Source organism: Scomber scombrus, chromosome 14, assembly GCF_963691925.1.
Source record: "Scomber scombrus chromosome 14, fScoSco1.1, whole genome shotgun sequence".
NCBI classification, from domain to species: Eukaryota; Metazoa; Chordata; class Actinopteri; order Scombriformes; family Scombridae; genus Scomber; species Scomber scombrus.
Window position 1 is genome coordinate 3,257,219 of NC_084983.1, and position 27,803 is coordinate 3,285,021.

A 27,803-nucleotide genomic window follows, 5' to 3' on the forward strand; every position below is an offset into this window, starting at 1 on the left:
ATCATAAGTCTGAATATAAATAACACAATATTATGGTCACTTTTGAATGATGATTTAAAAAATGTTAGATAAATATGCTTCAAACACACTTCAAATGTTTTGAAAAAGTTACAATATTTTCTATTTTGTATGTTCTGGGCCACATTAGGGGAAGCCACCAAATTCAGGCTAATGAAGTATTTTTTACTGCTCTCAGATGTAAAAACAGAACAGTATGTAAGAGTTAAGTTGCACAAACTTGAAGAATATATGACAACAAGCATGGAAACTATATGGAAACAGCTCTGAGAGAGACTTAATGGCAGTTTTTCCTTTCATTTGTCATCTATATGCTGGTTGGATGATAAAAGAAGGAGTCTGACCCAAGTTTAAACAACTGAATGATGAAGTCAGTTTTTGCAACATCTATATTTTCATGACTCTGATTAGTTCTCCCTCAGTGGACTGTATATAGAAAGATGACAGGAGACAGGAGTCAATCACAGACTTTTTCACACATTTTGGTGCTATCTAAATAATTCCAGCCAGATTTAGGTGCTGACAGATTTGGAATAATCTAATTACCCAATAGGAAACCACCAATTTGTCTACCAATTATTGCAAAAAACAGTAATGGAATTACAGAGAAAACAGGCTATTATCAAAACCTGTCTGAGGAGACAGTGATAAATGGATTTGCAATTAGTGCAATTCACTTGTAAAATTATACACCCTGCAGATGATTCCCCACATCTCAACATAATGGTTGATTTCGGCTGTTTGTGATAATTGCGTTCTGCAAATTACAGTCTTTGTGAATTAGCTTACAATTGATTGTTTAACTGCGTGCCGTATAGATTTTGGAGTCAAAAAGTGGGAGTAATCAGATTGGGAGTATGGATGTCAGTTGACGGCATTTCTGATTGCAAATTCCAGCAGGTAACAAATGCCAATCTGTTTGCGTGCAGAGCGTAAATACGGGATAACCCGGAAAGTGAAACAAACCACTTTGTCAATATGAGCCCTGAAGTTACCCCCCCGACCCCACACCACCACCACAACCAACAGCCATGCCGTTAACTAAACCTTAAGAGCAACTTTCCAGCAATCATTCGAAGTTCCATTTGATTCAATTGACTTTTTTCATACCAGCTGTGCAGAATGAATGGCTCTAATCCCTGACTGAGATGCTTTATTTAACTGGCAGCCATTAGTGAGTCATTAAGGCCCGCAGGCCAGTGTGGGACTGCCTCTGAGTATATACTTATCAATGAAATGGAAGCTAATTACACACAATGGTGGACTTTCCATTTGGTTCAATTTTAAAAGTTTAATGAAGAAGAAGGAAAAGAAGCTTTGGGATAATCGCATGTTTCCTATCTCTCTCTCACACATACACACACACACACACACACAGAATGTATTTCTTATAATCCTGATGTCATTTAGAGGTCTAACTTATTATTTTATTTTTGGTGCATGTTGTATTGATTTTTTTTGGCATTTTGACACAGCTTGAAATCAGCAGCTGTCACATCTTACACTGACACCCCCATAAAATATATAATATGCACATTATATTTTGTATACAAAATATAGAATACATATAATACTTTCTTCCCACAGCTGTCAGGTGATTGACACCAAGCACCAAACATCTCAGACACTGTTAGACAATGATGGAGCTGTGAGCAAACCAAATATCAGCCTCATGCTTCTATGAAAGAGTTAAAAAGAATGAATGTTGGCAACTGTTTTCTTCTGCAGAGAGAGGGGAGGTGAGCCCTGATATGCTGAGTGTGCTCAGAACCCATGAGGAGTATTGGAAAGAAGAATGGACGGCCAACGGTTAATAATAACTGCAGTATGTTATCATTAAACTCGAAGCCCTTTCCCTAATCGATCACAACTCTAAATGCAACTCCCAATTATAACCTCACACTTTAACAAATGGAGCGGCAGCAAAATAATTAGCATTTCTGATTGATTTGACTAATCTGTCTGCACTTGTGAGGAAATTTGGCAGAGGTACAAGTGCACCCAGCATGTCAACAGTCCAGCGGGCATAAATCACGCCCCCATTGGCAGCAGCATATATCAAAAACTATATTGCCTGGGCATCGATCGCTTCTCAGACAAGATTGTGATGAGGATTGTGGCGAGGGGAGAAATGAATTTCAGCCTTCGGCGTCTCGTTTCGATATCCCCAACTAGCCAAGCAGCGAGGGGGGAAATTTTTCCCTTTCTATGTCCATGTCTTCTTTAATCCATCAGTGGTTGACTGCCTGCAAATACACAAAGACAGGCTGCTTTTTGCACCAGAGGACAACGAAGCTGAAGTGTGAGTTCAAGGATGGAGTGGTCGTGGTGTTAAAAGGTGCTCTAAAGGACATGCTGTGTTATTGTTTCATAATGTAACCTGACCAGGAACCAGGGTACATGGACATACACCTCCTGAATTAAACCCACTCTCTGCAGATATGTATCATATACCCACTTTTTGTTCTCTATATGAACACCAGAGCAATTTAATATCCTGGTAAACTGACAAAGATGGAAAATCAGCCTTTGCTTCCAGTGACAAATATTGTAATTAAAACAGGAGGAGATATGGGATTTAACTGAGATAAAAAGCGTTTTAGCTCCAGCAGCTCTTTTCATGTGCTAAGCGAAGGAGTTATTGTGTTTTTTGGAAGGCTCATATTTAAAATACTCACATTGATTCCAAGTGGTTTCCTGCTAAAATAAGAGAATAAGACTACGGTGGTAGAAGTGTAAAGACTCTCTCAGGGTTGACACTGAAGCATCGGAGCTTGAGTGCAGAACCGGAGAGACACGGGTACGGCCCAAAAGCACAAAAATCCATTTACCCAACCTGAAACACACACACACACACACACAGTAATACACACCCACACACAACCAGAGAGGTGCACATGTACTCTCATATGTAAGCCCACACAATCACACACACAGAAACTGGATTTCAGATCAATGCCGGAGGAGAATCAATGAGATGGTGGGGGCTGGGAAGGCAGAATCGCTCAAGGCTAAGATATATTTAGAAAGGTAAAAGACCTGCATGTGGGACGGCTGCGCAGGAGAGAGCAGGAGGAAAATGAAAGGAGAGAATGGCAAGAGGAGAGATTTTGACAAGAGTTAATTGATAAAGTGGGGTTGAGGAAGGGGATGTCTCTGGATTGCACCCAGTCTCCCTGAGGTGCTCATTGACGCCAGGTGTTGCTCACCTATAGCAATTACCAGCACAGCTGATCCACATCCCTCTTTACCAAAACTAACCATATGTCAGCCTCAACAAGCCAACAAGCTGCCATTTCTATCTTATGTATCTCATGTCACTGGGATCCTCTTTTAAGAAGCCCACCTCTCGAGATCATGTGTACAGAGACAGAACACGTTCCACATCAATTCAAACACACAGATGTTCATTTTCTCTTTTGTTTCTCATGATCAGTATAGACTAAAGCATTGTTTGGGCAATATGTGTTTTTTCTCTGTGAATCTGAGGGATTCATTTCTGTTTGGTCTCAGTTGGTATGTGAACATATGGTGTGTTTATCTGCCCTCCATCTTTGTGCTTTTTAAGTTTTGAATTGTAGTTTCGCTTTAGGACACGACCACAACTCATGACCGAGAAGATGGAGAGTCCCTCTGAGTCCAAACATTAGCAGCAGATATAAAGTGTCATAAAAGTAAACATGTAGCTTGGAGTTTTTTTTTATTTTTAGCCCTAAGTTTTAATGATGAATACCTGCAAGTATCTCAGAGAAAAGTAAAGAGAAGTAAAACTATTTTCTCCACAGTGTGATAAAAGGTATAACTCAGAATGTCAAGACCTCCTTTCCAGGGTACTTTTTTAAAAGTTTCTTTTTGTAACAACCAAATCACATTCACACTCCAAATGATTGAATATCTTTACAAACTAATGAGAATAAGTAGAAGATTTTCAAAATATACTGTGATGATCCCACTCAAGGCTAAAAAGGAACGACTTCACCCATTCAAGCTGCAGCTATTATGTCTCGTCCTTCACTTAATTTAGACTTTGCATACAATTTAAATGGCTCTGGTGTTGGGGGAATATTTACATATACATTTATACGTTCAGATCTCCACAAGGAAAGGACAGTGGGGCCGCCCACACAAACACACATATCCATAAGAGATGGAGAGCGGGGCGTTTCGGAGTGCCAGAGAGAGTGATGGATGGAGGTATGTCTGAAGGCGGGATGGGACAACAGAGAGGGTGTTTCAGATCAGTGACGCCCCCTCACCTGCCACGGCCACCCAACAAAATCAAGCAAAAACAGAGGCAAATGAATGAGGAAACTACCATCTGATAAAAACTGTGAAACTGTTAAAGTAGTTCAGGTAATAACACAAGATGTGAAAATGTCACACCACACCTTAAGAGGAAAATTTACAAGAGATCCAAGCCCAAAACTGTAGGTTTTCTCCTTGAGACTGTGGGTAGTGAACTGTATGTAGTGTTGTCTATGAAACACCAGTATAGATCTCTGTCGCCATCTGGTGGCCAGAAGTGAAAACAACATACCTTCATAATGTTAAAGCCACTGCAAAGACATGTTTCTGTTATAATTTTCCACCACTAAAACTAAAACATATAAATAATAGTATATCTTTTTTTTTTATAACAGTGTAGAATATTCTATTTTTCCAGCAAGAAAAATTATAAGACTGGTGTACTCAGATGTGACTGAAACTTATTGCTTAGTGCTCCATCTGATATGTAAAGGTCTAAATTCATGATGATGAATCTGTATCATAATGGAAAGTGGTGTACATTAACTTGAATAGCACTTTACTTCAATGAAGTCTGGGGCTGCTGAGAATACATGATCAGATTCACTCAGCATACACACCATGTTCTCCTAACTTCAGAATCTTAGTAACTTTGTCTACCATCTGTTGTGTTTGATGAAGCCCAGAAAAGTTTGAAATGATTTGATTGCACTTCCTGTGATAAGCACAATCATTTACTTTGATTTCTTGCTCATTTATTACACTCACTTGTTTTGTAAGAACAGAGAGAAACTGGTGCAAGCATGTCAATGGAGATGTGTGGCGATGGCTCAGTCTTATACTTCGATAAATAAAAGAGCAGATGAATTGTGATGAATGTTCCAATGCAGCTAGGATTTGACCCATAGAAGCACCACTGACGGTAGCTGAACAGCACACTGATGTGCTGCTGACATCTGGTGTTTGATACATGTATTACAGGGACAGGAGGGCCTGGGCAGCTGATATTCCCAAGGGAATTCTCATGGGACCTTCCATCCTTTAGTCTGAGTTCATGAATAAACCGGGTAGTCAAAGCTCCTTATCAGGCATATTGAACATGTTCAAGAGAGGAATATTGCAATGATTAGAGAAGGCTTAAATAGCTAAGAGGGCTCAAGGCTGAGATGTATTTTTTGAGCAAAGAAAAAGTTACAGAGTACCTACCCAAATTATCATATTTTTGCTGCCAGTCGAGGCTGAGCTTTGCCTCTCATGCCACTAGAGGGAGCCATAGATCCAGATATTATCTCATGTCTTTACCAACCTACGGTGATGTGATTTTCTGAAGAGATTGTATCACTTATATGTCAAGTGTGGGATTTTCCTCATTCACTTTGACTTCTTCACATTGTCAGATTAAGATTTGTATTGATCTTTTTTTTTTTTTTTTTGACCTGAAATTTGTTACACTTTGTTTATCATTCATGCGTCATAAAGTTAACCTTTTAAAAGATGGTGGGATTTTATTTAGGGGTGAGACCTCCTTAGATCCACTGGATGTCGCCCTTGTTCTTATATACAGTAGTATAGTATGTTGCATCTTTGTGGTATGTTTTACCAGTGCTCTGGTACTGATGGTAAATTACATGCTTCTGTCAGAGTTTGGAGTGTTCTTTCACAGCATGAGCTCAGGAAGAATACTGTTTATCCTGATTACTACCTGACAGATAGATTTTTATTTAATCTAAGCTGACAAAATTTTCCCCTGGTCTATCCTACAAATTAAATACAAATAATCCACTTCAGTTAGCCTGCGGGATGATAAAAGAACTGTGTTGTCTCCCAGAATCCGAACAGCCTTTGATGAAGCTCTGTCAGTGACGCCCTCTGCCCCCTGACATTTACTTTCATGTGCAGAGGCTTTTTTGACTGGCAGAGCTCTTTCAAATGCAAAGCTCCAGTGAGCTGAAAGAGGTGGATGGAGAGAGTAAGAGAGAGGAAAGTATGAAAGGGCATAAAGAGAGATGGAAAGACACACCTTGTTCCCTGCCACCTAACTCCCCCACTCACCAGGTAAGGAGGTGACTGCTAATTGACATGCTAAATGCTCTGGCATCCAAATTGTGATTCCTATACTCCCTACTCGTCTCCTCTCTTCTCTGCATGCATCTTATATTTAGTGTTGTCTCCTTTTCTTCACAATTTCCACATAAGACATGCTCCATAGGGCCATCTTTTGAATCACAAGCAAATAAACAAAAGCAAGTCTACCTTGAAAAGTTATTTTATCAAGCTGTCAGCCAGAAAATCTCTTTTTCCCCTCACAGACACCTGAAAAAATGACTTGTTTTGAGTGAAATCACCTCAACACCTGCATGAGAATCTTCTTTATTAAAATATATTATCACAGGTTTTAATGAAACTTAAACGAACTAAAATGATCGTGCTGTATATGCTAAATGAAACTTGTAGAAAATGACCATTTTGGTTCATTTTCTACATTTACATAAATCATATTAAAGGAAGTGACCAAATGAATAATAACAAAATAATAAAAAAATTACAAATTAATTCAATAATAATATTTTATTCATGTAAAAACAAAAAGGACCATTGACTCATTCATACATTTATGGATCACAACATTTGTTTTCCCCCTTTTTGCTTTTGCAATTCTGTTTCATGTTTATATTTGAATTCATTATCCAAAAACCTTGGCAAGCACATGTGAACATTACTTTGTACATTATAGTTTTATCTCCTGCCTGCAGCTGGCATGTGGCCTACAGTGGAGCACTTGTGGGGATTTGACTCGTTCTACAGATTCACCTACAATTATTGGCTTTTCAAAAAAAAGGACCGGACAACTTTTATTTATTTGAGATAAACCCATCCTAAAAAATGGCACATCAGCAAATAACCGATGCTGCCCCCAAAAAGCTTTATTCCCCTGCCAGCGATCGAGTCAAAAAAGTTCATCCCTGAATTTTCAAGCTCTGTAAATACTGAATTTGTGGGATAAAAATGCTCAGAAAGGTGAATCTCTTTGTTCCTGGCATCAGTTCTGTGTTGTGTTCATTAGAGGGTGACGTCACGCTGCACTGACTCATGTCTTGCGTACGTCTTGCCTTCTTTCCCACCTGCAGTCTTTACAAAAAAAAGCTCATTCCTTTGTGTCAAGGTGAACGCAGCTGCGGTACAAGGTCAGATGATGTGATATCAGGCTATGACATCACCGCTGTCAGGATCTGCGGTGAGGTCAACCATACACAGACCGGCTGCTTTACTCATGCTCATTTGAAGATCAGATCAGAGTTTATAAAGATTATGTTCTAAAGTGTTTCTGTGCAAAATGTCAGGATTAAATGTTGAGGAATGCAGATTTTAGGCTGTGAGACTGATCAGGAATCAAACCACCATCTTTAAATATGCTTTGGGTTCATTTGTTTAAACGTTGCTTGCAACCATTCATTTAAAAGTATGATCTCACTGATGTGTGCGTAACTCGGTCACAGTTGTAAATCAAGCTGTAAGTCACAGTTTTTGTCACTGGTCATTGGTACTGACTTACTGTATGGCTGGCCTCTGACTTTGTGGGTATTGTAATGCAATAAAATTCCATATATTTCAATTGATTTACTTTTGATACATTCATTCTTTAAAGAGCTATAATTTAATTTAGCACCTTTAGCACCAATGCAGCATGTAAACAAGAGAAAGACGTCAAAATGACTGGATGATCTTTTTTGATTTCAGGCTTCGTTCAAAAAATACGGGTAAAAAATGGTATTAGAGTGATAATGACTTGTTAGAAACAAGCACTCGAACACACACACACACACACACACACACACACACACACACACACACACACACAGATTCAAACTCAAGCCAAGAGGCCAGCTGCTTCAGTAACAGAGCACACTTAACAGAGATCCTGTGGCATCGATTAGTATTAATAACTTATGAGCCTAACAGGACCAGTGGGAAGGAGAGATGTAAACACAATGACCTGTTCGTCAATTCACTCTGCATGTGTGTGTGTGTGTGTGTGTGTGTGTGTGTGTGTGTGTGTGTGTGTGTGTGTGTGTGTGTGTGTGTGTGTGTGTGTGTGTGTGTGTGTGTGTGTCAGGTCCTCAGCCTGCTATTAAGAGTCTCCATTTGAGACATTTCTAAGCGCAAACACATTAAATGTGATCTAGAAGGCTGTGATTTACGTGCCATTAATACAGTCCTTAGTTATATTTTAGAAACCATTTAAAAAGGTGCCTTATGAGAAAGTGATACCAATTAGTGTCTTACTAATTGAATGAAGTTATTCCTGCCTCCAGACATTGTACAAGCCTATAACTATACACTCTTCTTCTGACTCAACTGTATGTCTCTGTACTCATTTTTATTCTCAAGTTTTATTCATAATGATAATTATATCATGCAAACTTTGGTATCTGTTGTGAATAAATTCTTAATACTGAAAACCAGCAGACCAAATATGACTTCTCATCAGCCTCCTCCTGGTCCAGCAGGAATACAAATAGTGCACATAATAACTGTCTGGCAACTACTGAGCATTATTCAGAAGACTCAATTTAACATTCACCCAAAACATATCGTGCTGATATGACTCTGGATCTGTAATTATATACACATTTTAAACTGGTAACAAAGTAGTAATGGGCAATTAGCAGACACATTTACTGCACAGCGATGGTGTTGTAGGGATTATGGTGCATTCAGGGTATATGAGAGGGAGTTATTGAGAATATTGCATGCTCTGTGGTGAGCATTAGGAGGTGATGACCACCACTGTGAGTCAATTTAATCCAGATAAAAATGTAATTTTCTATCAGACACACTACTCCTATACTGTAAGCCCCTTCATAAATGTATGAATGAATGAATATATATTAACCCTCTTCATCTTGTAGAATTGCACTCCTGACACATTTTGTTGTCGGTCTTGCCCTGCATGAACTAATTGTTGCCAGTCACAGTCGAGCACATGCACACACTCGTGCTTTTGCCTCAGCGTTCCCTGACCGGTATTAGAGCGGCATGGATTAGACAGCGCTCAAAGAAGTGTCAGTGGACCCCTCTGTGGGCAGCAGCAAGACCCTGATTAGTGCTAATGAAGACCTGCGTGAAGTGTTCATGCATGTGAGGGGGTGTACATAGATTAGAATGGCTATTGTACTGCTGTAATCAGACTAATTGCATGTGAAATGATGTGTGCGCCAGTAGTGGACTGAGGGGGACGAGCTCTGCTGCCCACATGTAAGAGTCACATCGTATTAAACTTTCAATCAACCTGGATGCTACCATGAACTCAAATGTATTATTAAAAGTCCCCAAAGTGATTTAAACAGAGGATCTGATAGTCATATCTGACCTCTAACCTCCCCTGTGCTCTGTGTCTCTACTCCACCTCTAAATGGACATCCGCTATCCCCCATCGCTCCGCTCCCGGTCCTGTTTCCATGGCAACATGCCCTTAACCTTCTGCCAGCTTTCCCCCCATGGCGTCGCCCCCCTCTCCCTCCCTCCGCTCCTTCACCGCGGTCTCTGTTGCTCTCAGCCTGGGAAATCAGCCTAATAAATAGCTTTATGGTAATCAGGCTGGTGAACGGCAAGTAGAGCTGCCAATCTTAATACACTTATTAAAGTGCCTGAAAATGTCAGTCTCCCCTGTTGCCCCGTGGCCCCTCGCCACACTCTCGCTTCACTTCTCACTCTCTGTGCCGCTAGTCAGTCTTGTCTCTGCCCCTCTGCTCCCTCTGTCACAATGTGTCATCCTGCCTCTGTTGATATTTCTTTCAGTACGTGTCCTTTGTGATGATTCTTTAACTTTGTCAGAATGTAAGTATGTAAGGCCTGAGGTTTCCACTTCTATTCATGCCAGGGTTGTTAAATACATTCAGATTCAGATTTTCTTTTCTTTTTTTCTATTTTCGGTAGAGACGATTTGTTCCCTATGAGCTTTATAATTGATTTTCTGATTTTTATTGTTAACATTTAAGGCCTTGCATGGTGAGGCTCCTTGTTGAATATCAGATAAGATTGAGATAATCCCTCCTACAAGCTGCAGCACAGCCTGAGATCCTCAGTCGGGATTCAGCTGATTGTTCCAGCTACGCTTCATTTTACCAGGAGTGATCTGGCCTTTTCTGTCCAGACCCCTCAGCTTCTGGAACATTTCCTGTCTGGACACCTCAGTAACTGATCACTAACATGTTTTCAATCACTTCTTAAAGCTTAATTTGATAGTTGAGCCTTTACCAGACCCCGGCTGTTTGATACTATTGTTTACTCTTTCTATTTTCCCTTTGTAACTTAAAAAAAAAGGAACTTAAATAAACTTGATTGTGATTATTATTCCAAATGTATTCTATTGTGGCATTTTGATGGCATTCCATAAAAAGATACATGTTGATAAATATCTTTTTTAATTATAATGAAAATCTTCATTATTCATTATTTTCCTGAAATTAAAGGACATATTTGTAATTTTTTGTGATTGTTTTCACTTCTAAAATTATATCATGACTCTATTATGTAATCTATTAAGAGTCTATTATGTAATCTATGAACGTGAACATGTTGGCAGAGTATCTCTCTTTTCTTATTAACATATTACATATACTTGGGTATGTTATCACTCAACATCAATGTTACTTATTTACTTTTGTACATAATGTTACAATTACTACATTTTTTTTAACTACTTATTATTTATTGTTCTTTATTCTTTTTATTGACCACTTATTGTATAAGTAGTGTATAAATATAAGTAATATTGTAAATTTCCCCATCGTGGGACTAATGAAGGAATATCTTATCTAACATTATATTATACAGGCAGCATAGTCACTATTTAAAAAAACAGTAAGTCAAAGAAGAAACAAAAGAAAAATGAAATAATGGAAGGGAAAAAACAGTGACAAAGGTTAACAAAAATATGAGTAGTCAGACTGCAAGAAAGAGTCAAAATGAGTCTCTTTTAGAACAAACTTTAAAGCTGAGTACCAACATGAAAGATTTCTGCTGACAGTTTCATATGTCACTGTCACTGCAGTGAAACAGCTCCACATTTTAGCCCCTTCAACCCCTCAAAAGACACCTTTAGAACCACAGAGTTTGGTTTTCCTTTTAAAAAAATCCTCCTCTCTCGCCTCACAGAAGTGTAATCTTGCCGTTTGAAATTGGAGTCATTGTGACTTCCGCTCCTTGAGAGAATTGGCTACGTGGCATCAATCCACAATATAGCCCGTCTCTGCAGCTGCTCCCCCTCTGCTCCTCCACACTTATCTACTCTCATATGATCTGCTTCACAGCCTGTGTGTGTTTACTGACCCCTTCTGTAAAATACAACCTGGCATCATTGTCTCTGACAAACCCCCACTGTCTCTCTCTCCCCCTCCCCGCAGTAACTCTCTTCTTTTTATCTTACTTTCTCTATCCTTCTGGCTTCTCACCCCTGACATACTCTCAAGTGTTTACTCCCACTATCACTCTCTCATTTCTTGCACTGCCAGCCATCCATCACTCAAAATAGTCAGTGACATTTTTTGGGCCGTTTTTCAACCTTCTCATCGCCTCACCGAGGGTCCTCACTGAGGGTTTAACTCCCTCCATTGGCTCTTCAGAATAGGGTCACTGAGCCAGGAGCAGCATTGGCAGCAGCAGCAGCATTTTGGCATTGTGCACCAGATTAGGTTCATCAATGAGTTGGATTTACAGCGTTTAAAGAGGGTGCCAAGGTTTTTTGAGGATGGGGCTCGATTAAGTGAGCTGTGACATTATAGAGATCATCCACAATCTTCCTGCCTGCTAACACTTTAACATACAGGTAATGAACTTACCCTTACCCAAAAAGTAGTATACTTGAAGTTCATTTTATTAACCTTCGTGTCGTCCTCCCGGGTCAAATTCACCCCGTCTGTTTTGACAGTTCCTTCTTTCCTCCCTTCCTTCCTTCCGTCTGTCCTTCTTCCCTACCTCCTTCTCTCTTTCTTTCCTTCCTCTCTCTTTCCTTCCTTCCTTCTTTCCTTCCTCCATCCCCCTTTCTTCCTTCCTTCTGTCCGTCCTTCCTTCCTCCCTCCCTCCTTCCTTCCTTCCTTTCCTTCCTCCCTTCCTTCTTTTCTTTCCTGCTTTCCTCCCTCCTTTCCTTCCTTCCTTCCTTTCCTTCCTTCCTTCCTTCCTTCCTTCCTTCCTTCCTTCCTTCCTTCCTTCCCTCCTTCCTTCCTTCCTCCCTTCTTTCCTTCTTTCTTCCTTCCTTCCTTCCCTCCTTTCCTTCCTTCTTCCTCCCTTCCTTCCTTCCTCCCTCCTTTCCTTCCTTCTTCCTCCCTCCCTCCTTTCCTCCCTTCTTTCCTTCCTTCTTCCTCCCTTCCACCCTTCCTTCCTTGACTCGAGGACAACAGGAGGGTTAAGTATGCTTGAGTGTAAGTATAAGTATAGCAAGTATACTACGGACTATGTACTTGTAGTATACTAGAAAGTATACTAATTTAATACCTCTTAGTATAAGTGTAAGTCTTAGTATTAATGTACTTAGTCTTAGACTTTTCTTTATACTTTTCTGTATGAGCCAAGTATACTTCACTATACTATTCTTAAGTATATAAAATATAGTATATAAAAAGTAAACTTCAAGTATACTCCTCAGTTTTAGTATAAAATAAGTATACTCGTAACTAAGGGTAACTACTGTAGCAGCCTGACCTTTTTCTGGCGTTACAAGTTGTAAGTGTCATTAAAGGATCATTTCACCTAAATGACCACAGAACATATTTTCTCACTTATTTCAAGTGATATATGGCCATGCAGATGTCATTTTTAAACATATTTCCATGTTTTTAGAGAAACATTTAAAAATGTCTGCCAATCCAATACAGTGGAGGTGAATGGCATTTCATTTGTGGTGCTCACAGCATGGGACATTAAAAAACCTTAATAAAATAATGAATAATACGTAAATAAACTATTAAATGCTAATAATATGTAAAGATTAAATATCACATACTTTACAAAAACTCATGACGGTTATAAAAATGTGCGGTTTGTTATTGAGTGGCACACAACCTACAGGTTAAAGGAGCATGCTTATGATTGGACAGCTGCTGGTTTGAGTCACCTGGCTGTTTGGGACAAGCAGGACCAGGAAAGAGGATGAGTAAGACTGTTCCAATCTGTTCCCCACATGTGTCCCACACCAGAGAACTGGTCATACTGGGAAGTTCAGGTCTGAATGTGTTCATTGAATCCAATAATGAGGGAATGGTTGAAAAAGAACAATAGAGCAATAGGGCAACAATAGGGCTTAATGCCTCTCACATGACACTAGTTACATTTTCATAAAAGCTTGATTTGTAATGACCTCTTTTCTTTTTTTGGATTAGTGATTACAGCTTTTGTTTTATTTCTTTTATTAAACTGTCTTTTTAGAGCAGTGAAGGCTACATAATGTGTTGCTGTTTTTGTAAAATAATGAATATCTCTGATTCAAAAAGAATGATTTCCACTATAAAGACAGAAAATAAGTCACCTTATTATGACAAATATATTGCGGCGATTGTGTATTTTTTTTCCTTCAGTGAAATAAAACAAAATTTAATCAAGTGGAAATTATTTTTACAGTCTGCACTCACTTTAATTAGCCCAAAGTCAGACTTTCACATTTGATTGACTGAGAATAACTTAAGCTTACACACAGTCAACATTATTATAAATGTCAAAATTTGAATATCCTGCAAATATTACTCTAAGCATATAATTATACATTTATATGATGGCAATTAAAAGTGAACTTCTGTCTCCATCACTCAGAGACAGATGGAGGAGAGGGAATGGACGACCAACAGAAGTGAATATTTTCTTAAGCCAATTCACTCATGGGCTTTTGTTTGTGTGTGTGTGTGTGTGTGTGTGTGTGCGTGTGCATGACCATGTCAATGAGGATGTCAGCGCTGTATTGATTAATTAGTATTTACTCTGTAATTGTCCAGTGATTGCTGCAGCTACGGTCTGTGGGTAGTATCCTCTTGACGCACACACGCACACACGCACGCACGCACACACACACATACACACATTTACAGTCTCTGCTAATGAATCAATATTGGCATGTGGCATGATAGATACACTGAAGCATAAATTGAGATCATGAGACAAATAATAATGAACAAATCATATCACGGATGAGTTATTGCTCTGGTATACTGAACATCATTTCTGTATTCATCTAGTATGGAAATAGTCTATTTATGGATTCTTTACCAGTACGACAACTAGTTAAAGAGCTGTCACTCTTTCTGGTTTTAATGAATCCAGACTTCATTTATTCAGGGTATACTCCCACTGAAATTAATGGTCTCACTTTGAATGGAGAGTAGGCCAAAACATGAGTCTACAATTAGATACAAAGAGAAACAAAGTCAGAGGAACAAAGGGAAATGGAAATAGTCATACAGCCTGAAAAAAAACCTTATTAATAAAAAGAAATCCTGCAGTTTCCTGTAGATTCATATTCCACAGTAATCATACATATGACCTTACAAATAGAAACCTTATGATTCAAAGGCCTGCTTTTATATTCCTGTTCCTATTCCTATTTAGCAGAAATGACCTCAGACTACTCTGAGATGAACCAAACTATAATAGATGGAGATCTGCGCTTTAAAAAAGACTAAAATAAAGATATCTTCGAGTTTAACAACTAAACTTTTGTAGCATCATGAACACTTTGATTGTTAATGCAAATCACTCCCGTCTGTGCATGTTCAGCTGTAATTAACATGCAGAAAAGACTCTTAAGTAACATAAGTAGAACATACAGTATTATGGGTGGCCATATGCCACAAAGCCATCGTGATCTCCGCTGTTCACACTGTTTTTATATTTTAGTATTCATAGGCATGCATGACCAATAGTGTTGACACTGCAGGGTTGTCATTGCATCGTTTCTTTGTCACTGATGGATTCAAAAGATAATTGGCAATGGGATTGTGATGTGAAATGGATTTGGGCGACAGCAATATGTGTTACAGTTTGTGCGAGTGTGTGTGTAAGAGACGGGGGGGGGGGGGAAACAAAGAGGGAGAGATTTGTCATGCTTACACTTGATGGCTTATGTGATTTCACCTGTGTGCATGTTTGTATATTGACATTGACATGTTTAAGTATTGCCACGTGTGTCCTTTCGCTCAAGTGTTACTTTTGCTGCGCCGACAGTCGTCCACTCGTACGCCAGCCAATAGCGGCTGAAATCTATTTACATTTTCATAAATAAAAAAAAAAGGGGAAAAAAATCACTTCACACTTTCACTCCACTCATGTTCTATTTCAAAGCAAAGCTGTTTTAACACCATTTGTCTAACTTAGGCAAAAAACTGATTCGCCTAAGCGGAAAAATGCCACGCATACAAATTTTGGTATTCGTCCATAATCATGATGCAATATCTGACTTTAGGCGAGCAATGTTTCAGTTAGGACTCGTGCACTTCATATCAATGCTTTTACTTCAAGCAAAATGTTTGAATCCAACTTTAACCGCTGTACATATGTCTCCATTTAATGCAATAATGTGTTGGAGTAGACAGCATGTCATAAGTTATAGCCCTGATTGGAATAACAATGGTGCAGGGCAGATGTGATGAACAAAAGGACTGTGTCATCACACTCAATCTACCCAGGATGCTACCTCAGTTAAGATGTAGGGTTAAGGGGATGGGATGGGTGGGGGGGGGGGTTAAGGGTTACGACCTCTCTTCGTGACCCCCGAGTCATCAGCACACTTAACCCCTCATTTTGACTGACCTCCTCCTTGTACGTGCGCTCCCAGATGAATGCACGGTGCAGCCAGCCTCTTTAATGTACTGAAAGCAGGAGTTGTTGAGAATAGAAAGCGTCGGATAATACACGGAGGCATCGATTGATTGAGTAAACGCTGCTTTCTTTGTACTGTGTTTGCAATTTCATTATCGCATTAAGACATTTGTATAATTGCTGTAATCCTCTTTGCGCAGGCAGCGGCGGGGTTTACGGGAATCATCTTCACTAGTGCTGATGAATCAGTAAGATAGAGGCGTTTCGCTAAGGTCTGTTTTATTTGCAGTAAATGCTACATGTAGAGTTTCAAGCATCGTGATTAAAGTCTTAATTGAAGTGATACATTTTGCAGTCAAAAAAATCTAATTTATCCTTATTTTTAACACTGATTTTTTTTAAAGCAGTTTGAAGATGCATCACATATTCTTCTTTAGACTCTCAGCCTTTGAGTGGGTGGACTAGTGTACATGTTTGATTGACAGCTGAGCACCAAACACAATCTACTGAAATGAAGTAGGGAACGAAAATCACGCCTCATACCTCCCTTATTCCCACACGAGTAGTATTTAAGTCACTATCTGCTCTTCTTCCCTTTGTCTCAGTTCTCACACCCCTCCCTCCCAAACCCTCTCTAACATTCTCTCTTTCATTTGACTTCAGGAACATGGTTACTCCATCCAGGACAGGAAGAAGAGACGGCTCCCCCCACCCAGAGTTACACCCCACACTGGTTCACCCTCTATACCCACAAGATCAGTACAGCATCCCATGCCTCCATCCATCCAACTGGCACCCTGATTCTGACCTCATCTATTCATCCCTTCATCCCTTACCCTACACCCCCATCCCTTCATCCCCTCATCCCTCCACCACTCACCCTTCTACTATTGTTCCAATAAACCTTTAAACTCATTTCTAAGTTGGCGTTTGTACTGGAGCTAACAAGTAAAGGACACTCAGTAGTGGTAGTATTAAAGACTACATCATTGAACCACTAAACTGAGTGATGTTGACATTTGAAGTTAGGAGTTTTGAACAGTTCAGAGCACTCCAGACGAGTAGCTAATTAACAAAACACAAGCTTCATGCACTTTTCCCCGGTGAAAATATTTGGAAGCCTGTAAAGTGAACAGATGTGCAACACAAGACATGTGTCCATGTTCAGACATCAGCTTGAGAGCTTAGTTGCAGGCAGCTGTCTGGTCATTGGCTCAGGAGGATACTGTAGGACATCAGCACTTAATGCTTTATGCAAATGACATGATTGTCTTAATGCAATGAATGAATGTGTCTTACAGCATACAGCTAGACAGGTAAGCTGCCATGACATCAGAATTTATAATACAATATATACGGTGTATTTCTTACTTTTGGGTACTTTTTTTTCCTTTTTTTTTTTTTCAAAAGAGAGCTTAACCCTTACATACTGTTCAGGTCTAATTTGACTTATTTCTTTTGAGTGCTGTAAAAACACCACAAACACATTTCTTCCAAGTGGACTTTTCCTAATGTGACATTGAATAAACAAACATGGAAATAAAATGCTTTTTTTTTTTTTTTTTTTTTTTTGTGTAGCTGATACATATTTCTATCAATTTAACCAATTTGATCCAAAACTAGAAAATCACCATTCAAACATGTTATATTCTTCCATAATATAATGATTGAAAGCTTTGTTAAGGATGAATCAAACATGTATTAATGACTAACAGGGGATTTATGAATGTGAACTGGTGTGGAGACTAATAATGAGTCAGAATATGAACAGTATGTAAGGGTTAAGATTGTCATTTAGAAAACAGGTCTGCATGCTTTGGTGGAAAAAACAAGTGAAAGAAAAGTTGCTGATAAACCAGACTGCTGTTTTTTTATGAAATGGCTATTAAGTAGAAAATAAGATGAAAACCCCCAGACATACAATGTGTTTCGTCTTCTGTCGTCTTACACTAAATGTTACCGTCTCTGAAGTGAAAAGGACATCATTCTCATTCACTCCAATAACAGGCGACTGCTGGCCCACCCCCAGGAATAAAGCTGAATTATCATATTCTCATCTCTGAGGCTTATCACAACTCTTCCTCCTACAAACAGTGTGGAAATTGAACGAGCCACGCTGACAATTATAATACCGGTGGGAGTTATCGTCTTTTTTTCCCGATCCACCCTTTTCTTTGCAAACACATGACACTAATCCGTGCCCCCATCCTGCACCTTATGAGCTAATCTAACCAACCGTCTCACAGTATATCTTCATCACCATCCGATCTGCCTGCGCTCAACCACCTGGAGAAATCCTCGCCGCGATAGAGGAAGTTGTCCAAGCCGATATTAGCATATGCAGAACTGTCTTCTGCTTACAAAGTGGCGTCTCTTGCCCTTCTCTCTTTCTCTCTCTCTCTCTCTCTTTTTTCTCTCCTCCTTCCCCTTCGGTTCTCATCTTCGCCACAGATGCTGCCTCATTTCCATTCCCGCTCGGTTATGTACATAATTCTGCATATTATCTCAGACACAGGGGGGCTAAGCATGGAACCCACCGTAAAAAAGTGTCCTTCTGAACAGGTTAGAATTGTTTTTTTTTGCTTTGAACAAAAGCATAATAAAGATTGTTACCACTGCTTTTGGAACTCATGTCCATATCCAATACTTATCTACTTAGTAGGTGCAATTTTATACGACTTAAAATGAACTTTTACGCTCTTGAAAAACAGGTGAAACTTGTTCAAATAGCAAAAGTTCAATTGGTTGATTGAAGCTTGGAGATGAGGGCTGTGTTTCAACAGAGGGCCCCATGCCACAGCTACAGATTGGGGCTTTAAAGTGAAATTATGGATGATAAGCTTATCAGGGGGTGCAGCAGGCCGGTGCTTGATGGAAACCACGATGAGGAGGCTCAAGCTGCTATAGAAGCTAAAAAAAAAAAACGTTGAGATGATCGGATGATAATTGGGCACCTAGCTGGACTGCTGAGCCGGTGTTGAGCCACTGATGTTATTCATCCTCCGCTGCAAGCGACTGAGGAGGTTTCTTAATGGGAAAGTTGGGAGGGACAGATGGAGGGATGAGGTGAAGGAGCACAGAATGAACAAAGGGGGAAAATATGCAGCGATTCAGATCCTTTATTAACAAGATGCTGTCACATACAAATCCACACGCACAGATATTCATTCGAAAGCCGTTCACTGTCTCTTTTTTTTTCGTAACCTTCAGTTATGTATTCACACAGTGAGGCAGGATTGTTTATGCAGCAGCCATGACAATAAGTCAAGGTGAATTGGAACAGAATTGAAGTGAAGCAGACAGTGGCAGTGGGCGAAATAGAGTAAGATAAAGAAAGGATGATAAGGACAGATGAGGTATAGCGCAGAGGGACGGACGGAAGAAAGGATTCCTGAACGTGACAAATATGATGTCATGAAGTCAGTGTTTCATTCAATTGGACTGGGAATGAAAAGAAGGCTTTCTCAGAATAACTCGCACACATTTTTGTGCTGACAGTTTTCCTTTTTGATAATGATGGTGATCGACTAGAATACAGCCATATTTTTATTTACCACCACATCCCTCTTTCTACCACTCTCACCCTGTCATTTAGCCTGATGTCATTGATTATGCTGTGAAGAACAACAGGTCAGGCAGCAGACTTCAATAAAAACACTATAAATGCTTTCCTACCTCGCCTATCTATCTCTGTCTATCGGGAAGATCGGTGTTATGCAAAGTTACTAGAAGCATAGACTACTAGTATCATCATAAAATATACCAAAAAACATAATATTTCTATTTGGTTTTAAGAATTAGTTCATATAAATTATGATTTTTGTTTGAATTCCACCTTCAGGAAAAAATAAAGAGAGAAAAAAGGATACATTGAATTGAAATAAAAGCTGTTTAACTGTTAAAGGTCCATGTGTAAGGTAGAGTTAATAGAGGAAGGTTATAACATTGAGGAAAATATGAGTCAGGATTTCATTGGGACATATTTTTATGATTTGTCTTTAAAAAACTGCCTGTAAGAAGTTTAAAGTGGTCTGAAAGATGTTTATTTTAATTGGGTTGTGCATTATGAGAGGAGGTCCAGATGTAAATGAAGTTTAACCCTCCTGTTGTCCTCGAGTCAAGGAAGTTAGGATGGAAGAAGGAAGGATGGAAGAGAGGGAAGGATGGAACAGAGGGAAGGAAAGGAGGGAGGAAGGAAGGGAGGAAAGGAACGAAGGAAGGGAGGAAGGAAAGGGAGGAAGAAGAAGGAAAGGAGGGAGGGAGGAAGGAAGGCAGGAAGAAGGAAGGAAAGTAGGGAAGAAAGAATGAGGGAAGGAAAGGAGGGATGAAGGAAGGGAGGAAAGGAAAGAAGGAAGGAAAGGAAGGAAAGACGGAGGAAAGAAGGAAGGGAGGGAGGGAGGAAAGAAGGAACGGAGGACAGAAGGAAGAAGGAAGGGAGGAAAGAAAGAGAGAAGGAGGGAGGGAGGAAGGAAAGGAAGGAAGGAGGGAAGGAAAGAATGACAGTATGTCCATTATGTATGGAAGTACATAATGAAAATGACAATAAAGTAAATCTTGATCTTGAATCTTGAATATGATGATTATTAGATAAGATCAGAAGTTTAAAGAAGCATCTTTTCTATGATTTCTTAACAGATTTAGCAACTTGACTAGATTCTTGATGGATATCAGACATCCTGCCACCGCTATTAAAACTAGTGAGTACAACTAGTTATACATTTTGTAATTCATCTGTTGTTTGAATCTATTCAGAGTTTATTCATCCATGTCTATTTGCATCCCTAATTGCGATATTTTTTAAATAATTTAATTGTAAACATGTGTTATTAAATCTACAATAAATCTAATATACGAGCTTTACTGATGTGGGTTATCAGATGTGAATAAGCTGTGCCGACATGACTGCATTTCACAAAGAGAGGAGTAACCAGGCTTGAGTTGTTTGAGTATTCTGGAGCATGTCTCACTGATAGTTTACACCACAGTTGCACTATCTGGCTGTTTTCATTTGTCAGGCGGCGCTTGTACAGACACAGAGCTTGTTTAATTTCCTCTTCGGTTTTCTACATCTACCATCATCATGTGTCCACAGCACTCGGCACACTGCCAGGCCTTCCACTGTTTCTTTGTTTTAGATACCAAGTCAAGACCCACTCTGAAAAAAAGCCAAATAAATAGCAACGAGATTACTGCCTGGGTAAGCTTATTCTTTATGAGAAATCAATCAGTGTCATAAATGTGCACTTCTTCTTGATCACCACCATTGATTCATACTGATAATCAAAAGTAAAGAAATTACCAGAAAAAAACAGATCCACTGAGCATCACGGAGGAATGAACCGCCAGGCTGATGTGCGAAAAAGTCGTGACCCTTCTCTGCTGGAATAATGGTTTGGTTTTGGATGAGTGCCAAGAGTGACGGGGGGTTCATATCCCCTCCACCTCTTCCTCTCCACCATAGTTTGTCTGGCCAGCCACTACTGAGCCCTCCCCTGTCATCAGACATTCCCTTTCTAGCCCACTACAAAGTCCCAGCCACAGCCACACTGCCAGCATCAGCACCAGCGCGCTGACAAAGGTCATATTTAATGATCTAGACGCCACGCTGGAGCTGGCACCCGGCTTTGACAGGAAGTGCGGGGTCCAGAGGTGAAACAGTGTTTTGTGTCTGCATTCCTGGTGACTTTGAATTAGTGTGTGTGCATCCGTGTCGTAAAGCGTGTGCGATTTGAGCTGCTGAGAAGGGCCGCCGCCACCGCCGCCGCCTCCTCCTCCTCCTCCTGCTCGGTTGGCTAATGGTTTGCTTTTGGCGATGGCAGAGTCAAGCTGAGGTAAGTACGAGGGGAGACAACTGGTGGTTCCCAGAGCTTGGCTCACGCGATGAATAAAGATGTTTGGCTTCTCAAATGCTCCCCAGAAATCTATTAATAATGCATATCTACTAGCCAGCCATTCCCAGTGAATTAAATGGGGAATACAGCAGGAAGGATGTAGTGGACGTAATGGAAAAAGGAATGCAAACTGTATTTATCAATTCTTACTTGCTATATTCACTTTTTTTCTTCTTCTTTATATTTTGAGCTACAGGTTCCCTCTGCAGGTTCCCGCTCTATTCACACAGCTCCAGACTGACAGCACCATTAGCACATAGCAGTCAACATGCTAAACAACCACCACAGGGTTCCCCCCCTAAAAGGAAGTTTAACCCTCCTCTCAGAGCTCCTGGTGGGCATCTGGACATCACGCTGGCTCTCTTCCCTCCTTAGCTCTTTTTGAATTTGAGCGTGACTCTCGCAAGTTTTGCAGATTTCACAGGTTTTGATTGTATGAAATGCTGATTTGCACTGATAAAGATTCTGCAGGCTGCTCTACTTCTGCACAAATAAAGTCAGTTGTGGATGCTGTGGGGGGAGTATACTTTTATGGGATTTGCATATTGAAATATTTAGAAATAATTAGCTTGGAGAGATGCACACACACACACAAACACACACACACACACACACAGAGAGCAAGAAACACACACAGCGTTAATGACTGCCTGGCAGATTTATTGTGAATAGAGCAAAGGGGAGAATACTTGACCTCCATGAAGGGACAAATGGCCACATTAGCACCCATAAATTATAATACTTACACATACATACAATTACACGGAGCAGCCATCCCCATTCCCAGCTGTCTAAATGGAAGGATGTCTATATGTATGTTTACACGCACACACACACAAACACCTCCCAACGTGAGCTCACAGCAACAAAATCAGTCACAAAATATGAACATACACACTCAAACGCATCATTTCTAAATGAGTGCATCCAATATAATCACACTATGATAACATAAAGAGCTTTTTAATGATTAATCTCTGTTGAATCTCCAACCTGAGAAAGTTTCATTGATTAAACAGTAGCAGCTCTAATGAGGTCTTTTTACGTTTTTATTGCAGGCTCAGAAAACATCAACCTGGTCCACGCTGTTCTTCGTGACCTTACTCCTTGTGCACTTCTTTTTTTATTAAAATTTCTGACATCGATCCACAAGCCAAACATCTTATTAAAGCTCCGTTTCCAGCGAATGCACCTGTTCCCTAAGGAGCGGGTGTCTTAACACCTATTAAGCAGAGCTCCTGCAGTCTCTTATGGGATTATGAATGTGTCTCTCCACACAAGAGAGTGTGTTAGGGGCAAGGATGTGTGGGTGGGAAGGTAGAGGAGTTAATTGGGCTGTCATGTCTACTTTAGTTGTGTTCAAAATGCATTTAACCCACAACAGAAATTGAAGTTGGGAAGCGACACAACTTTTCCATTGCATTCCTTCTATCTACTGTTGTTTTCTGAGCATTAGTGTTTCTTTATTTTTAAACATGTAATCTATAGACATAAAATAGCAGCATACTGTATACTGTACAATGACATTTATTTTAATGTGAAGCATCTAAAAAAAATGACTTTTACTTGATTTTACCTTTCCAGCATTCAAGCTTCTACCTTACTCAACCCTAATTTGTGACTAACTTGACTGTCAGGGCTAATGAGGTAATAGCCACCCCCCCCCCCCCCCCCCCCCCCCCCTCTACCTCCAATGCATTGAGTTACAGGAGCCAGAATCCTTAAAGAAACTGTCGATAGAGAAAACAGAAAAGGTGTGATAAAGGAAGAGAGAGAGAGAGTGAATGGCTGAAAGAACTAATAGATAAACTTGCCAGCAGTCCACTATAGTGCTGTGTTTGAGTGAATTGTCCATTATTTCCCAAATTGGTTATTGGACCACATTGATTTTCCCATTGAGCCTCCCTTCTGAGCGCTGGGTCAACCCACACAAGCTGTCCACCCACTGCCTCGCTATTCTTCTTCTCGCCTGGATACCCACGGTTTGACCACCGTCAGCCCCAAAGCCCCCACTGATGAATCAGCATATAATGGATGGTAAAATACATCTCTATTATGGCAGCAATATATCTGATAGAAAAGATGAAAAGGACATGTTTTATGAGTTAAACAGCAGGGTATACTGTTTGTGCAATATTGATTCCTGTTGCAGATTGAAATTTAGATATCAATATTTGCCTTTCTCTTCTCTCCATGCAGCCAATCCATATCCTTCACACTGGTTTACAATAGAGAAAGCTTATACACTTTATCTCATTGATCACTGATTAGTAGAACTATTACGTCTACCCCCCTCCTGTCCTCATTTAGGCTCCCTGTTTGTATCGATGTCACCCAAAAGATTGTGTGGAGGAGACTCAGTTTCTGGGAGCTCTGAGGAGAGATTCCACACAATATGAAGGCAGATGCACACGAGGCACGTCTGTCTATCAGCTTATCAGCCTGTCGGCCTCCACCAGATAAATTCATCTCAATAGATTCATTGTTCTTCTTCGCCTCTCGTGCTTACTTTCTGATCGGTCTGCTATAGATCTTGGGAGCCAACGCCGCGCTCAATCTACACTCCATTAGTGCTTGTGGATGAGAGAGGAGGGGGGGATGAAAAGATAGAAAGAAATAGAAGTGTGAGGCCAATGAAAAAGAAGCTATAAACTCAGCATTATTGATACAGCCAACAACGCAGCTTGAAGCTGGTTATCGGGACAGGGGAGGGAGAGAGGGAGAGAGGGAGGGAGGGAGGGGCTCAGGGGGTAAATCCACCCTTCACGCCCATGTCCACTCATCAAAAGGCAATGCTCACTCCCTTCTGTGACAAAATACACACCAATTACCTACACACACACCCACGCGAGACAGCACAAAGAGGGCACACAGTCGCCCTCTCACTCTGGCTCTTAAACATCAGTCGATGGACACAAGCAGGGAAGCAGCAGGATCATTAAGAAAGTCGGAATGTGCAATAAAAGAAGAAGGAAAGAATAGAAGAGGGAAAGAAAGAAAGAAAGAAAGAAAGAAAGAAAGAAAGAAAGAAAGAAAGAAAGAAAGAAAGAAAGAAAGAAAGAAAGAAAGAAAGAAAGAAAGAAAGAAAGAAAGAAAGAAAGAAAAGGAAATAATTTGTTGAGGTTCTGTGTGTGTGTGTGTGTGTGTGTGTGTGTGTGTGTGTGTGTGTGTGTGTGTGTGTGTGTGTGTGTGTGTGTGTGTGTGTGTGTGTGTGTGTGTGTGTGTGTGTACTTGTTTTCATGACAAATAAGGCATTAGACATTTTTATGATAACACACCTTCAATATCAGGACACTCAGAAAAATGAGGACATTTTTGAGGTTCTGTGTGTGTGGGTGTGTGTGTAGGTGTGTGTGTGCGTGCATGGGTGTGCACATGTGTGTGTGTGTGTCTGAATGCAGCTTTCATTGGTATGCATTGACATGGATACAAAGCTAGGGTGCTCATTATAGCAGACATCAAGGTGATCTGTTGACTTAACTCCACCCTATACACATGCACCAACACACACTTACTTATACATACATACATATATACAGTCTATACCCTGCCATTAGAGCAAGGCACAGCAGGGACATCTCATTACACCATGTTAATAAGCCCATTCAGACACACAGTATTCCTCCCACAACCATAAAAATGAAGCTTTTGTGATTTTCCAACCAAGAGACTGCGAGCCTGAGCTTTACCACTCTCCGAGAGGAAGAAGAGAGAGAGAAGCCCAGTGGCAAAAGTTAAGGAGATGTGACAGCGACCCCCGGTCCATCGTGCCTGACAGCAGACAGCTTCATTTAACAGAGTGAGCGGGCTGCCACTCATGCTCCTGCAAAATAGACCATGTTATTGGGTAATACTGCGTCTCTGTCACATTTCACTCACAGCCGACAAAACACTCTGACAGGCTGTGTGATCCCAGCATGCCGAGATCATCCACTGACCCTTTTTTTTTTTATGAAGTGTGTTTTTGACACAGTGGTCTTCAAAAGGATTTAAAACTGAGGGGAAGAATTGGTTCTGCTCAAGGACACAAAAGGCATGGATAGATGAAGATGGGGAGTCTGATGAAGAAGTTAATAAGTAGATTATGCTGTTTAAACTCATCCTCACTTTAATATACTTTCACTGTAGATCAGTTGTTAAACACTGCAGCTTTATCACATGATCAGTGTTTAGGAATAATGTTATATAATTATTAACAGGCATCATAAGTTCTTGTATTCTGACTATGTGTTCATCCACTCATCTCTAATCACCTTACATGACATGACAACTCCTTCCACTTTCCTCTCCTTGTCTCAGCTTCACATTTCCATCACAAAAGACCCCCCCTCCCTCCCTCCCTCCCTCCCTCCTTCCTCCTCCTCCTTCTCCTTGTCACTGTTTCTTAAGTCTTCCTTAAAAAAAAAAAGAAGCCATGCGTCTTCTTGCATCAGTCTATCAGGAAAAGACAGCTGCACAGAGGGCAAAGACATACCGAAAAAGAAGGGGAGGGGAGGAGGAGGATGAGAGGGGGGGGAGAGGGATGCAAAAACATTCCATGTGCTTACCGTTGAAGCCGGTGAAGTTTCCCCAGTCGAGCAGGGAGCTGTTGAAGGGTGGAAGGGAGATGTTGAAGAAGAGATCGGTGCCGTTGGACGGGTGTCGGATGGTGTCGGTGAACAGGTTCATCTGCAGCAGGGTCTTGATCAGATAGCGCAGCATCTTGCCGCACAAGAGGGACCTGCAACTCCCCCCCCTCTCTCTCTCACTCACTCTCTTATCTGTCTGTCCTTTGAAAAGTGTGAGTCTGTCCACACTTGAACTCCTTTGGTGTCAGAAGAGTTAAAAAAAAAAATGTCCTTTTGATCCCAAATTGAATTCTATTTCAAAGGATTTTTTTTTTTTTTTTTTTTAAATTGGAAGAAATAAAATGAAGAAAAATCTTGATGGAAAAAGAGGTTTTTTAAAAGAAATGAAGTTGAGCAGATGAATTGGTTGTGTAGATGTCAGAGTGAGTCGGGGGGCCCCCTCGCTGTGATTCCCTCCGGTTCCTTCCCAGCATCGGATTGTTCCTTCCTCCTTGTTTCTTTTGTTCTGGGATCACATAACTTCACACGCTGTCTGCCATCACACAAAAAAACCTGCCTCTCGCCGGTGTAAAAGAATCCAGCAATGTGATGATGACCCCTTCGGATTTGCTTGCTCTCCTCTCTCTCCAACCCCTCCCTCTGGCTCCTCCTGTGTCCCTCCCTCCCCTCTCCTGGTCTCCTCCTCTCACTCTCTCGCTCTCTGCTCTCTCTGTGTGTGATGGGGTCCCGGGGGGGTCCGGAGGAAAGAGAGAGAGCAGGTGCTGTTGGCAATAAATGTTTAATTATTAGATTAATAATCATCCCAGGAGGCTCTGAATCAGAGTGGTGGAGAAAAGGGGAGAGAATAGACTTACTGTCACTGTCTTAACCATAAACCACACACACACACACACACACACACACACACACACACACACACACACACACACAAAGGTTGTCTCATATACATAAATGCATACAGTATGTGTTATGCAAACAAAACATGGTGCAAACTAAATTCCTGCTGTGTCTGTGTGTTTTCACGCTGTCACACTCCCTGAAAACACATCAAGTTGCAACATTTACACGAGGAGTTTCCCACTTTCTTTATCATAGTTGATTCTGGGGGGGGGGTAAAAAGGTTGACATGCCCTGCCTCGGTTGTAAATCGTCGTGAGTAAAAGCCAAATGTCAGAATGTAAATGGTCTAAAGCAGTGTGCCAGAAAACAGTTTGATAATTCTGCAAACCACCAAATAAATCTGCTCCTTCCTTTCACTGGAAAAAACTGTCCAGTCAGC

At 40.5% G+C, this 27,803-nt stretch overlaps 1 protein-coding gene across 1 annotated transcript in view; it reads right to left on the reverse strand.

The window, feature by feature from the left end:
- robo3 (roundabout, axon guidance receptor, homolog 3 (Drosophila)) overlaps positions 1-26,657 on the reverse strand; it is a 171,741-nt gene extending 145,084 nt beyond the window's left edge. The window contains exon 1 of the mRNA XM_062432652.1: positions 26,504-26,657. Within this exon, the coding sequence (XP_062288636.1) occupies positions 26,504-26,657 (154 nt within the window). The remainder of the gene's footprint in view (positions 1-26,503) is intronic.
- Positions 26,658-27,803: the final 1,146 nt, after the last annotated feature.